Source organism: Procambarus clarkii, chromosome 42 (genome assembly GCF_040958095.1).
Source record: "Procambarus clarkii isolate CNS0578487 chromosome 42, FALCON_Pclarkii_2.0, whole genome shotgun sequence".
Classification (NCBI taxonomy): domain Eukaryota; kingdom Metazoa; phylum Arthropoda; class Malacostraca; order Decapoda; family Cambaridae; genus Procambarus; species Procambarus clarkii.
The window spans coordinates 16,594,100-16,608,368 of NC_091191.1; the positions used below are offsets into that span (position 1 = coordinate 16,594,100).

General features: G+C 39.0%; 1 protein-coding gene across 1 annotated transcript in view; it reads right to left on the bottom strand.

The window, feature by feature from the left end:
- The window catches only part of LOC123751759 (putative neural-cadherin 2), a 297,993-nt gene that overhangs the window by 235,304 nt on the left and 48,420 nt on the right, over positions 1-14,269 (bottom strand). Inside the window, exon 6 of the mRNA XM_069339611.1 lies at positions 12,908-13,071. Coding sequence (XP_069195712.1) covers positions 12,908-13,071 — 164 coding nt within the window. The remainder of the gene's footprint in view (positions 1-12,907; positions 13,072-14,269) is intronic.

Genomic DNA, 14,269 nt, shown 5'->3' on the forward strand with positions numbered 1-14,269 from the left:
AATTGACCTCATACATAATGAAATGGGTAGCTTTATCATTTCATAAGAAAAAAATTAGAGAAAATATATTAATTCAGGAAAACTTGGCTTATTAGGCAAATCGGGCCTTGCATAGTAGGCTGAGAAGTGCGTTCTGGCTACTAGGTACGACATATATATATATATATATATATATATATATATATATATATATATATATATATGTATATATATGTATATATATATATTATAGTATATTTTGGTAGCAGTCTTTCCTGTAGACATATATTATTAAATATGACCGAAAAAGTAAGATTAATAATTTAACACGAATTTTCTCAATGTTTCTTACATTTTTCTTCACTGTTGATGGTAACTGAAAAATCAATTCTCCAATATTCAGTTTTATTTCTAGTCTGACGCGAAACTTGAGTGCGTTTCGTAAAACTTATTACATTTTTAAAGACTTTAGTTTACACACACACAACTATAACTGAATAGAGCTAAAACATTTTCGATTTTTTATTCCTGCATTTGGGTGAGGTGATATGTTACAACAGTTTTGGATGAGGAGAAAACAAACTTTCAACACAAGACAGAACACGAAACAATGGGTATAATATTTTGTAAGTAAAAGGGAAGAATGGAAGTAACTGCAAAGGGCCTATTGGCCCATATTTATTGATGCTTCTATATTGGTGCGGAGTCTTGAAGTGGGTAGAATATAGTTGTGCATTAAATGGCTGTTGATTGCTGGTGTCGACTTCTTAATGTGTAGTGCCTCGCAGATATCTAGCCGCCTGCTATCGCTGTATCTATCGATGATTTCCGTGTTTTTTGTTAAAAAAACACGGAAATATATATAAAATATTGATATATTTTCTTTTGTTAACAAAAAATACTGAAATCATCGATAGATAAAGCGATAACAGGAGGCTAGTTCACCCTCCTTCTTATGATGTCTTCATAAGAAGGAAGACATCATAAAAAGGAAGGTGAAACGCCATGCAACCTCTTAAGAGACAACTAACACAACACCTGTACCCCCTATTAGACTATTTTACAGGAACTTCTTTTCCACAGCTCATAAAACGGAGGAAAGGGTGCTAAAAGATATTGTTAATAGAAACGTTATTCCTACAGACAAAAATCAAAAGATACAATTGACGATCTACTGTAAAACGAAGAAAACTGCCAACCTACTCATGAGAAACTCTTCAGACACAAAGCAGAACGCTTTAAAAGAGACCAATGTCGTCTATGCCTTCAAATGCCCACTTGGGGACTGTAAGCCTCAAAGAATTCAGTATATAGGCAAGACAACAACATCTCTTTCCAGGCGATTAACGATGCATAAGCAACAGGGCTCCATTAAGGAACATATAATCTCTTCCAACAACCAATCACCAGAGAAGTCTTAACAAAAAACACGGAAATCATCGATAGATACAGCGATAGCAGGCGGCTAGATATCTGCGAGGCACTACACATTAAGAAGTCGACACCAGCAATCAACAGCCAATTAATGCACAACTATATTCTACCCACTTCAAGACACTGCACCAATATAGAAGCATCAAGAAATATGTGCCAATAGGCCATTTGCAGTTACTTCCATTCTTCCCTTTAACTTACAAAATATTATACCCATTGTTTCGTGTTCTGTCTTGTGTTGAAAGTTTGTATTCACCTCATCCAAAACTGTTGTAACATATCACCTCACCCAAATGCAGGTATAAAATCGAAGCTGTTTAAACTCTGTTCAGTTATAGTTGTGTGTGTGTGTAAACTAAAGTCTTTGAAAATGTAAAAAGTTTTACGAAACGCGTTCAAGTGTCCCGTCAGACTAGAAATAAAAATGAATTTTGGAGAATTGATTTTTCAGTTACCATCAACAGTGCAAAGAAATATAAGAAACATTGAGAAAATTCGTGTTAGAATGATTAATCTTACTTTTTCGGTCATATTTAATAATATATGTCTACAGGAAAGACTGCTACCAAAATATATATATATATATATATATATATATATATATATATATATATATATATATATATATATATATATATATATATATATATATATATATATATATGTATGCATATATATATATATATATATATATATATATATATATATATATATATATACATACATACAACCTTAGAACACTTTCCCACCAGGAGATTCGAACCCTAGCCAGCACAGAAGCCTTACAGCAACTGGCATAACTGGACTGCTACCAATATATATATATATATATATATATATATATATATATATATATATATATATATATATATATATATATATATATATATATATATATATATGTCGTACCTAGTAGCCAGAACGCACTTCTCAGCCTACTATGCAAGGCCAAATTTGCCTAATAAGCCAAGTTTTCATGAATTAATTTTTTTTCGACTACCTAACCTACCTAACCTAACCTAACCTAACTTTTTCGGCTACCTAACCTAACCTAACCTATAAAGATAGGTTAGGTTAGGTTAGGTAGGGTTGGTTAGGTTCGGTCATATATCTATGTTAATTTTATCTCCAATAAAAAAAAATTGACCTCATACATAATGAAATGGGTAGCTTTATCATTTCATAAGAAAAAAATTAGAGAAAATATATTAATTCAGGAAAACTTGGCTTATTAGGCAAATCGGGCCTTGCATAGTAGACTGAGAAGTGCGTTCTGGCTACTAGGTACGACATATATATATATATATATATATATATATATATATATATTTTGGTAGCAGTCTTTCCTGTAGACATATTTTATTAAATATGACCGAAAAAGTAAGATTAATAATTCTAACACGAATTTTCTCAATCTTTCGTACATTATGCTTCACTGTTGGAGGTAAATCAAAAATCACTTCTCCAAAATTCATTTTTATTTCTAGTCTGACGCGACACGGGCGCGTTTCGTAAAACTTATTACATTTTCAAAGACTTCACAAATACACAACTGATTAGAACTTGCGTTTCCCTGATTTTATATCTACATTTGAGTGAGGTGGGAAGGGTGATGTGGCATTACATTTGAGTGAGGTGGGAAGGATGATGTGGCATTAGAGGATATTAATAGGGTATTAAAAGTATCAACACAAGACAGAACACGAAACAATGGATATTGAATAGAAGTGTTTGTAGAAAGCCTATTGGTCCATATTTCTTGATGCTTCTATATTGGAGCGGAGTCTTGAGGTGGGTAGAATATAGTTGTGCAATAATTGGCTGTTGATTGCTGGTGTTGACTTCTTGATGTGTAGTGCCTCGCAAACGTCAAGCCGCCTGCTATCGCTGTATCTATCGATGATTTCTGTGTTGTTTACTAGGATTTCTCTGGCGATGGTTTGGTTATGGGAAGAGATTATATGTTCCTTAATGGAGCCCTGTTGTTTATGCATCGTTAAACGCCTAGAAAGAGATGTTGTTGTCTTGCCTATATACTGGGTTTTTTGGAGCTTACAGTCCCCAAGTGGGCATTTGAAGGCATAGACGACGTTAGTCTCTTTTAAAGCGTTCTGTTTCGTGTCTGGAGAGTTTCTCATGAGTAGGCTGGCCGTTTTTCTGGTTTTATAGTAAATCGTCAGTTGTATCCTCTGATTTTTGTCTGTAGGGATAACGTTTCTATTAACAATATCTTTCAGGACCCTTTCCTCTGTTTTATGAGCTGTGGAAAAGAAGTTCCTGTAAAATAGTCTAATAGGGGGTATAGGTGTTGTGTTAGTTGTCTCTTCGGAGGTTGCATGGCTTTTCACTTTCCTTCTTATGATGTCTTCGATGAAACCATTGGAGAAGCCGTTATTGACTAGAACCTGCCTTACCCTACAGAGTTCTTCGTCGACTTGCTTCCATTCTGAGCTGTGGCTGAGAGCACGGTCGACGTATGCGTTAACAACACTCCTCTTGTACCTGTCAGGGCAGTCGCTGTTGGCATTTAGGCACATTCCTATGTTTGTTTCCTTTGTGTAGACTGCAGTGTGGAAACCTCCGCCCTTTTCCATGACTGTTACATCTAGAAAAGGCAGCTTCCCATCCTTTTCCGTCTCGTAAGTGAAACGCAGCACGGAACTCTGCTCAAATGCCTCCTTCAGCTCCTGCAGATGTCTGACATCAGGTACCTGTGTAAAAATGTCGTCAACATACCTGCAGTATATGGCCGGTTTCAAGTTCATGTCGACTAAGACTTTTTGCTCGATGGTACCCATGTAGAAGTTTGCAAACAGGACACCTAGGGGAGAACCCATAGCGACCCCATCTACTTGCTTATACATATGCCCATCCGGGCTCAAGAAGGGTGCCTCTTTAGTACAAGCTTGGAGTAGTTTCCTCAGAATACTTTCTGGCATGTCAAGAGGAGTACAGGCTGGATCACGATACACTCTGTCGGCTATCATTCCGATTGTCTCGTCCACAGGTACGTTGGTAAACAGCGATTCTACGTCCAACGAGGCTCTTATCCCTGTGGCCCGTGCGCCCCGCAGTAAGTCCACAAATTCCTTTGGAGACTTCAGGCTGAAGGCGCAAGGAACATAAGGAGTCAGCAGGCCGTTGAGTCGCTTTGCCAATCTGTACGTGGGTGTGGGTATCTGGCTAATGATTGGCCGAAGTGGGTTTCCAGGCTTGTGCGTCTTGACATTTCCATACGCATATCCAGGTTTATATTCCCCAATGATCTTTGGCAGGTGGAGTCCGGATTTCTTGGCGTTCACAGTTTCGATCAGTTTGTTGACCTTTGCTTTTAATTCGGCTGTAGTGTCCTTCGTTACCCTTTGGAACTTAGTTTGGTCAGAGAGTATGATGTTCATTTTCGCCAGATATTCGTCTTTTTTAAGAATGACATATATTGGCGACTTGTCACCTCTCCTGACAACTATCTCCTTGTTCTCACGAAGGCTTTTAGCTGCCGCTCTAAGCTCGGGGGACAGTATGGTGCTTCTGTAGTTGCCTCGATTCTTTCCTCCTTCTGCAATAAGTTCTGCTTGTAAGGTATCTTTGGTAGTGACCTTCTTTTGTGTCTCGAGGTCGAATATGTCGTCCAACAGAATTTCCAACTCCACTTTCCGGGCCATTTCACTCGGTCTGGACATAACATGACAGTTTATGCCCAGATTTAGGAGAGTGACTTGGTCCTCAGTGAGGTTAATTCCTGCAAGGTTCAGGAAGCCATCTCTTGGTCGTGGAATTGCCATAGGTCCTCCATATAATGTTGTTAGTTTCTTGATAATCCTTGTTTCAGTGCTGAGGTGATGTTGGTCTGTGAGGATGTCGAGGTGTTGTTCAATGCGGGTACGGATACTATGGTCGATGTTGCTATTTCTCCACTCGTTTGTAGCATGAAGTAGTTGCGTTTTTTTGTCTATGATTTCATTCTCTGCCTTGTATATCTGATCACGAATCAGATCCTGGCGATATTTTATCGTGAAGGCTTGATTCCTTGCTGCTGGGTCGTGCACTTTAACATTAGTATATTTTGGAATTGCCATAGGACCTATGGCAATTCCACGACCAAGAGATGGCTTCCTGAACCTTGCAGGAATTAACCTCACTGAGGACCAAGTCACTCTCCTAAATCTGGGCATAAACTGTCATGTTATGTCCAGACCGAGTGAAATGGCCCGGAAAGTGGAGTTGGAAATTCTGTTGGACGACATATTCGACCTCGAGACACAAAAGAAGGTCACTACCAAAGATACCTTACAAGCAGAACTTATTGCAGAAGGAGGAAAGAATCGAGGCAACTACAGAAGCACCATACTGTCCCCCGAGCTTAGAGCGGCAGCTAAAAGCCTTCGTGAGAACAAGGAGATAGTTGTCAGGAGAGGTGACAAGTCGCCAATATATGTCATTCTTAAAAAAGACGAATATCTGGCGAAAATGAACATCATACTCTCTGACCAAACTAAGTTCCAAAGGGTAACGAAGGACACTACAGCCGAATTAAAAGCAAAGGTCAACAAACTGATCGAAACTGTGAACGCCAAGAAATCCGGACTCCACCTGCCAAAGATCATTGGGGAATATAAACCTGGATATGCGTATGGAAATGTCAAGACGCACAAGCCTGGAAACCCACTTCGGCCAATCATTAGCCAGATACCCACACCCACGTACAGATTGGCAAAGCGACTCAACGGCCTGCTGACTCCTTATGTTCCTTGCGCCTTCAGCCTGAAGTCTCCAAAGGAATTTGTGGACTTACTGCGGGGCGCACGGGCCACAGGGATAAGAGCCTCGTTGGACGTAGAATCGCTGTTTACCAACGTACCTGTGGACGAGACAATCGGAATGATAGCCGACAGAGTGTATCGTGATCCAGCCTGTACTCCTCTTGACATGCCAGAAAGTATTCTGAGGAAACTACTCCAAGCTTGTACTAAAGAGGCACCCTTCTTGAGCCCGGATGGGCATATGTATAAGCAAGTAGATGGGGTCGCTATGGGTTCTCCCCTAGGTGTCCTGTTTGCAAACTTCTACATGGGTACCATCGAGCAAAAAGTCTTAGTCGACATGAACTTGAAACCGGCCATATACTGCAGGTATGTTGACGACATTTTTACACAGGTACCTGATGTCAGACATCTGCAGGAGCTGAAGGAGGCATTTGAGCAGAGTTCCGTGCTGCGTTTCACTTACGAGACGGAAAAGGATGGGAAGCTGCCTTTTCTAGATGTAACAGTCATGGAAAAGGGCGGAGGTTTCCACACTGCAGTCTACACAAAGGAAACAAACATAGGAATGTGCCTAAATGCCAACAGCGACTGCCCTGACAGGTACAAGAGGAGTGTTGTTAACGCATACGTCGACCGTGCTCTCAGCCACAGCTCAGAATGGAAGCAAGTCGACGAAGAACTCTGTAGGGTAAGGCAGGTTCTAGTCAATAACGGCTTCTCCAATGGTTTCATCGAAGACATCATAAGAAGGAAAGTGAAAAGCCATGCAACCTCCGAAGAGACAACTAACACAACACCTATACCCCCTATTAGACTATTTTACAGGAACTTCTTTTCCACAGCTCATAAAACAGAGGAAAGGGTCCTGAAAGATATTGTTAATAGAAACGTTATCCCTACAGACAAAAATCAGAGGATACAACTGACGATTTACTATAAAACCAGAAAAACGGCCAGCCTACTCATGAGAAACTCTCCAGACACGAAACAGAACGCTTTAAAAGAGACTAACGTCGTCTATGCCTTCAAATGCCCACTTGGGGACTGTAAGCTCCAAAAAACCCAGTATATAGGCAAGACAACAACATCTCTTTCTAGGCGTTTAACGATGCATAAACAACAGGGCTCCATTAAGGAACATATAATCTCTTCCCATAACCAAACCATCGCCAGAGAAATCCTAGTAAACAACACAGAAATCATCGATAGATACAGCGATAGCAGGCGGCTTGACGTTTGCGAGGCACTACACATCAAGAAGTCAACACCAGCAATCAACAGCCAATTATTGCACAACTATATTCTACCCACCTCAAGACTCCGCTCCAATATAGAAGCATCAAGAAATATGGACCAATAGGCTTTCTACAAACACTTCTATTCAATATCCATTGTTTCGTGTTCTGTCTTGTGTTGATACTTTTAATACCCTATTAATATCCTCTAATGCCACATCATCCTTCCCACCTCACTCAAATGTAATGCCACATCACCCTTCCCACCTCACTCAAATGTAGATATAAAATCAGGGAAACGCAAGTTCTAATCAGTTGTGTATTTGTGAAGTCTTTGAAAATGTAATAAGTTTTACGAAACGCGCCCGTGTCGCGTCAGACTAGAAATAAAAATGAATTTTGGAGAAGTGATTTTTGATTTACCTCCAACAGTGAAGCATAATGTACGAAAGATTGAGAAAATTCGTGTTAGAATTATTAATCTTACTTTTTCGGTCATATTTAATAAAAAAAAAATATATATATATATATATATATATATATATATATATATATATATATATATATATATATATATATATATATATATATATATATATATATATATATATATATATATATATATATATATACATACATACATACAACCTTAGAACACTTTCCCACCAGGAGATTCGAACCCTAGCCAGCACAGAAGCCTTACAGCAACTGGCATAACTGGTACGCCTTTAACCCACTGCACCACAGCTCAGACCCCTAAAAGAGATGGTAATTATTATGCCAGTTGCTGTAAGGCTTCTGTGCTGGCTAGGGTTCGAATCTCCTGGTGGGAAAGTGTTCTAAGGTTGTATAATCTCTCTTGCGTGTTTAGGCAAGTTGTGCATTAATATATATATATATATATATATATATATATATATATATATATATATATATATATATATATATATATATATATATATTCTATAAGAATATATTATAAGAAGTTCCTGTAAAATAGTCTAATTGAGGGTACAAGTGTTGTGTTGGTTGACTCTTCAGAAGTTGCATGGCGTTTTACCTTTCTTTTTATGATGTCTTCAACGAAACCGTTTGAGAAGCCGTTGTAGACTAGGACTTGCCTTACCCTACAGAGTTCTTCATCGACTTCTTTCCATCCTGAGCTGTGGATTAGAGCACGATCGACGTAAGCGTTGACAACACTCCTCTTGTACCTGTCTGGGCAGTCACTATTGGCATTGAGGCACATTCCTATGTTTGTTTCTTTGGTGTAGACTGCAGTATGGAAGCCTCCGCTCCTTCCCGTGACTGTTACATACAGAAAGGGCAGCTTCCCATTGTTCTCCATCTCGTACGTGAAACTCAACACAGAATTCTGCTCAAATGCCTCCTTCAGCTGCTGCAGACATCTGGCATAACGTACCTGTGTAAAAATGTAGTGAACATTCCTTCAGTATATGGTGGGTTTCAAGTCCATGTCAACTAAGACCCTCTGCTCGATGGTGCCCATGTAGAAGTTCACAAACAGGACACCTAGGGGAGAACCCATGGCGACCCCATCTACTTGCTTATACATGTGCCCATCTGGGCTCACGAAGGGTTCCTCTTTAGTGCAGGCTTGGAGAAGCTTCCAGAGTATGCTTTCTGGCATGTCAAGAGGAGTGCCAGCCGGGTCACGATACACTCTGTCTGCTATCATCCCGATTGTCTCGTCCACAGGTAAGTTGGTAAATAGGGACTCCACATCCAACGAGGCTCTTATCCTCGTGGCCCGTGCTCCGCGCAGTAAGTCAACAAATTCCTTGGGAGATTTCAAGCTGAAAGCACAGGGTACATAAGGAGTCAGCAACCGATTGAATCGCTTAGCCAGTCTGTATGTGGGTGTGGGTATCTGGCTGATGATTAGCCGAAGTGGGTTTCCAGGCTTGTGGGTCTTGACATTTTCATAGGCATACCCAGCTTTGTATTCCCCAACAACTTTTGGCAGGTGGAGTCCGTATTTCTTGGCATTCACAGTTTCGATGAACGCCCTTTCTTTTCGATGAACGCCTTCGATGAAGCTGCCCTTTCTAGATGTAACAGTCACGGAAAGGAGCGGAGGCTTCCATACCGAAGTCTACTCCAAAGAAACAAACATAGGAATGTGCCTCAATGCCAATAGTGACTGCCAAGACAGGAACAAGATGGAAATTTCCATCTTGTTCAGGATGGAAACGTCTCAGGATAGAAAGAAGACGATGAAGAACTCTGTAGGGTAAGGGAAGTCTTAGTCATGAACGGATTCTCTAACGGTTTCGTTGAAGGCATCATAAAAAAAGGTAAAACGCCATGCAATTTCTGAAGAGTCAACCAACACAACACTTGTACCCCCAATTAGACTATTTTCCAGGAACTTTTTTTCGACGGCTCATAAAACGGAGGAAAGGGACCTGAAAGATATTGTTGATAGGAACGTCATCCTTACAGACAAAAATCAGAAAATACAATTGATAATTTATTATAAAACCAAAAAAACGGGCAATCTACTCATGAAAAACTCCCCAGACACCAAGCAGAACGCTTTGAAGGAGACCAACGTCGTCTATGCCTTTAAATGCCCACTTAGGGACCGTAAGCCCCAAAAAACTCGGTATATAGGCAAGACAACAACGTCTTTTTCTAGGCGACTAACAATGCATAAGCAACAGGGAGCCATCAAAGAACACATAATCTTTTCTCACAACCAGTCCATCACCAGAGAAATCTTAACAAACAACACAGAAATCATCGATAGGTACAGCGATAGCAGGCGGCTAGACATCAGCGAGGCACTACACATCAAAAAGTCAACACTAGCAATCAACAGTCAATTAATGCACAACTATATTCTACCTACTTCAAGACCCCGAACCAATATGGAAGCAGCAAGAGGAGGTATGGGCCAATAGACCTTCTGCAGTTACTTCCATTCATATGTTCACTTATCCAATTTATACCCATTGTTTCGTGTTCTGTCTTGTGTTTGTCACCTCACCCACAACGTTTGTACCATATCACCTCATCCAATAGAGTATAAGTACGAAGAATTTGTGTTTAAATTAAGTCTTTGAAAATGTAATACGAATTACGAAACGCGTTCAGGCGTCACATAATTAAAAAATGAATTTCGGAGAATTGTAATTTTTATTACCACCGACAGTGAAGAAAAACATAAGAAATATTGAGAAGATTCGTGTTAAAATTATTAATCTTACCTTTTCAGTCATATACTACAACATATGTTTACAAGAAAGACTGCTACCAATATATATATATATATATATATATATATATATATATATATATATATATATATATATATATTATTAAATATGACCGAAAAAGTAAGATTAATAATTCTAACACGAGTTCCTGTCTTGTGTTGATACTTTTAATACCCTATTAATATCCCCTCTTGTTCTGTCTTGTGTTAATGCCACATCACCCCTCCCACCTCACTCAAATGTAGATATAAAATCAGAGATACGTTCTAATCAGTTGTGTATTTGTGAAGTCTTTGAAAATGTAATAAGTTTTACGAAACGCGCCCGTGTCGCGTCAGACTAGAAATAAAAATGAATTTTGGAGAAGTGATTTTTGATTTACCTCCAACAGTGAAGCGTAATGTACGAAAGATTGAGAAAATTCGTGTTAGAATTATTAATCTTACTTTTTCGGTCATATTTAATAATATATGTCTACAGGAAAGACTGCTACCAAAATATACTAATATATATATATATATATATATATATATATATATATATATATATATATATATATATGTCGTACCTAGTAGCCAGAACTCACTTCTCAGCCTACTATTCAAGGCCCGATTTGCCTAATAAGCCAAGTTTTCCTGAATTAATATATTTACTATAATTTTTTTCTTATGAAATGATAAAGCAACCCTTTTCTCTATGTATGAGGTCAATTTTTTTTTATTGGAGTTAAAATTAACGTAGATATATGACCGAACCTAACCAACCCTACCTAACCTAACCTAACCTATATTTATAGGTAAGGTTAGGTTAGGTAGCCAAAAAAAGCTAGGTTAGGTTAGGTTAGGTAGGTTAGGTAGACGAAAAAACATTAATTCATGAAAACTTGGCTTATTAGGCAAATCGGGCCTTGAATAGTAGGCTGAGAAGTGCGTTCTGGCTATTAGGTACGACATATATATATATATATATATATATATATATATATATATATATATATATATATGTCGTACCTAGTAGCCAGAACGCACTTCTCAGCCTATTATGCAAGGCCCGATTTGCCTAATAAGCCAAGTTTTCCTGAATTAATATATTTTCTCTAATTTTTTTCTTATGAAATGATAAAGCTACCCATTTCATTACGAATGAGGTCAATATTTTTTTATTGGAGTTAAAATTAACGTAGATATATGACCGAACCTAACCAATCCTACCTAACCTAACCTAACCTATCTTTATAGGTTAGGTTAGGTTAGGTAGCCGAAAAAGTTAGGTTAGGTTAGGTAGGTTAGGTAGTCGAAAAACAATTAATTCACGAAAACTTGGCTTATTAGGCAAATTGGGCCTTGCATAGTAGGCTGAAAAGTACGTTCTGGCTACTAGGTACGACATATGTATATATATATATATATATATATATATATATATATATATATATATATATATATATATATATATATATATATATATATATATATATATATATATATATATATATAACACACTGGTGGTTTCGGGTTTCTGAACCTCAAAGCAGAATCCCGTGGTATTATCAAGCGCAATGTGAGCATCCTCAGTACAGAAGGATGCCAGCCAGTTGGGCACAAGTTGACCCCCAGCTGGGACTTCAAGCCTTCTCTGGTGTGCCACAAAGCATGGAGGTGTACAGGTGCTCTACCTCCCACTCACATGAACTGATAACTACATTCAAGTCCGCAAAAAACATTTAGTTCACAATTAGTTACATGAGTAATATTTGTGATACCCTTGGACCTTAAACCCAGGCTGGGATCAGGTGGGTGCGAGAGGAACTGGCCATGAAGGTCAGGTGTGGAGGGGGGGGAAAGGAATTGGCCCTGAAGGTCAGGTGTGGGGGACAAACTAGCTCTGAAGGTCAGGTGTGGGAAGAGAAGAACCAACCCCTAAGGTCAAGTGTGGGGGAGAAGAACTAACCCTTAAGGTCAAGTGTGGGGGGAGAAGAACTGACCCTGAAGGTCAGGTGTGGCGGGAGGAACTTGCCCTAAAAATCAGGTTTGGGGGAGAAGAACTGACCATTAATGTCAACTGTGGGTGGAGAAGAACTGTTTCTGATGGTCTAGTGTGGGGGAAGCAGAACTGACCCTGAAGGTTTTGTGTGGAGGGGAGAAGAACTGACCCTGAAGGTCAGGTGTGGGGAAAGAAGAACTGACCCTGAAGGTCAGGCGTGGGGGGAAAAGAACAGACCCATAATGTCAGGTCTGGAGGTAGGAGAACTGACCCTGAAGGAGAAGTTGTTGGAGGCGTCCTGATCGACGACGGTGAGGGTGGCGAGGACTTGGTCCCGGGTCAGACTCTCAGACACGTCCAGCGTCCACTCTGGCCGCGAGAACCTTGGCGGCACATCGTTCACGTCCCCCACCTCAACCACCACCGTCCCTGTCCCTTCAAGGGGGTAGGAAATACTGGTTCAGGGAGACACTTGTCACTGTCCCTGCCCTTGCCCCTGAGGAAGAGGCTGGTTCAGGGAGACAATTTACACAGCAACCAATACCACACACAAATATTCCCACAGGAATATAACGGAAAGGGGGAACGGCTAAGGCTATGGGGAAAAGTCTATGGGGACGCTAAGGCTATGGGGAAAAGTATAGGGAAGGCTAAGGCTATGGTGAAAGGCTAATTCACCAGATTTGAAGTACAATGTTGGTCGTACACTCCCATAAGAAATAAGAAGCGATTGTTCACAGGTTGGCTAATTAACTCTTTCATGACATGAATACAGTCAGTTTTGATAATACAAAGGTGTCTGAGTAGCCAGTGCTAGGTCATAATTAAGCTTAGTTACTTGGTATATTACAAGAATTGCTAAGGCATTTAAACAGCAATAGAACATGAGATAAAAACAAGTTTGTTTGTTCATAATGTTGCAAACAATCTGAGGTGCAGATAAGGGGAAGATTACTTGTTAATTATATTTTCTAAATATCCACAAAAATAGAATGACTTTTTCCGATTGAAACGCGAAAAGTCTTCCAATTAAATTAAAAATTCGATACTGGATACTTTTCCAGTTTCTGTGCTCTGCTTGATCTCCGGTCATTATTCACTCACTCACAGGTGTTTTTATTCATTTACTTTCATCAAAACGGTGTTGTTCATCATGAAACATTTTTATTTTGTTTCCAATATGTAATAATTTGCATTTATCAGCATTAAAATGCGTCTGCTAATCGTTAGTTTGACAAATTAATTAATATATCTTAGTCAGCTTTATATCTCCTTTGCTTGTTTGGTGTTGCAGCTTTGCTTCCCAGTTAAGAGATTCAATAAATTAAGACATAGAATAGGTCATTATCGATCTCATTTAAATGAGCAAATCTGGTCCCAAAATTAAACGCTAGGGAACTCCTCTTGAAATTTCTATCCATCCAGATGCATTTCCATTTCGAAGTAGACTTTTGTATCAGGATAACTAATTTTGCATGAAAACCTTAATGCAAAACCATCTATACCATTTGTTTCTGTTTTTTTAAATAGTTTTCGTTGAGGAACTTTATTGAATGATTTCTAAAAAAACGCAATGTCTATCGCTTTACTTTCAACATATATATAGAAGTATTACAAACGAAATCAAGATAAT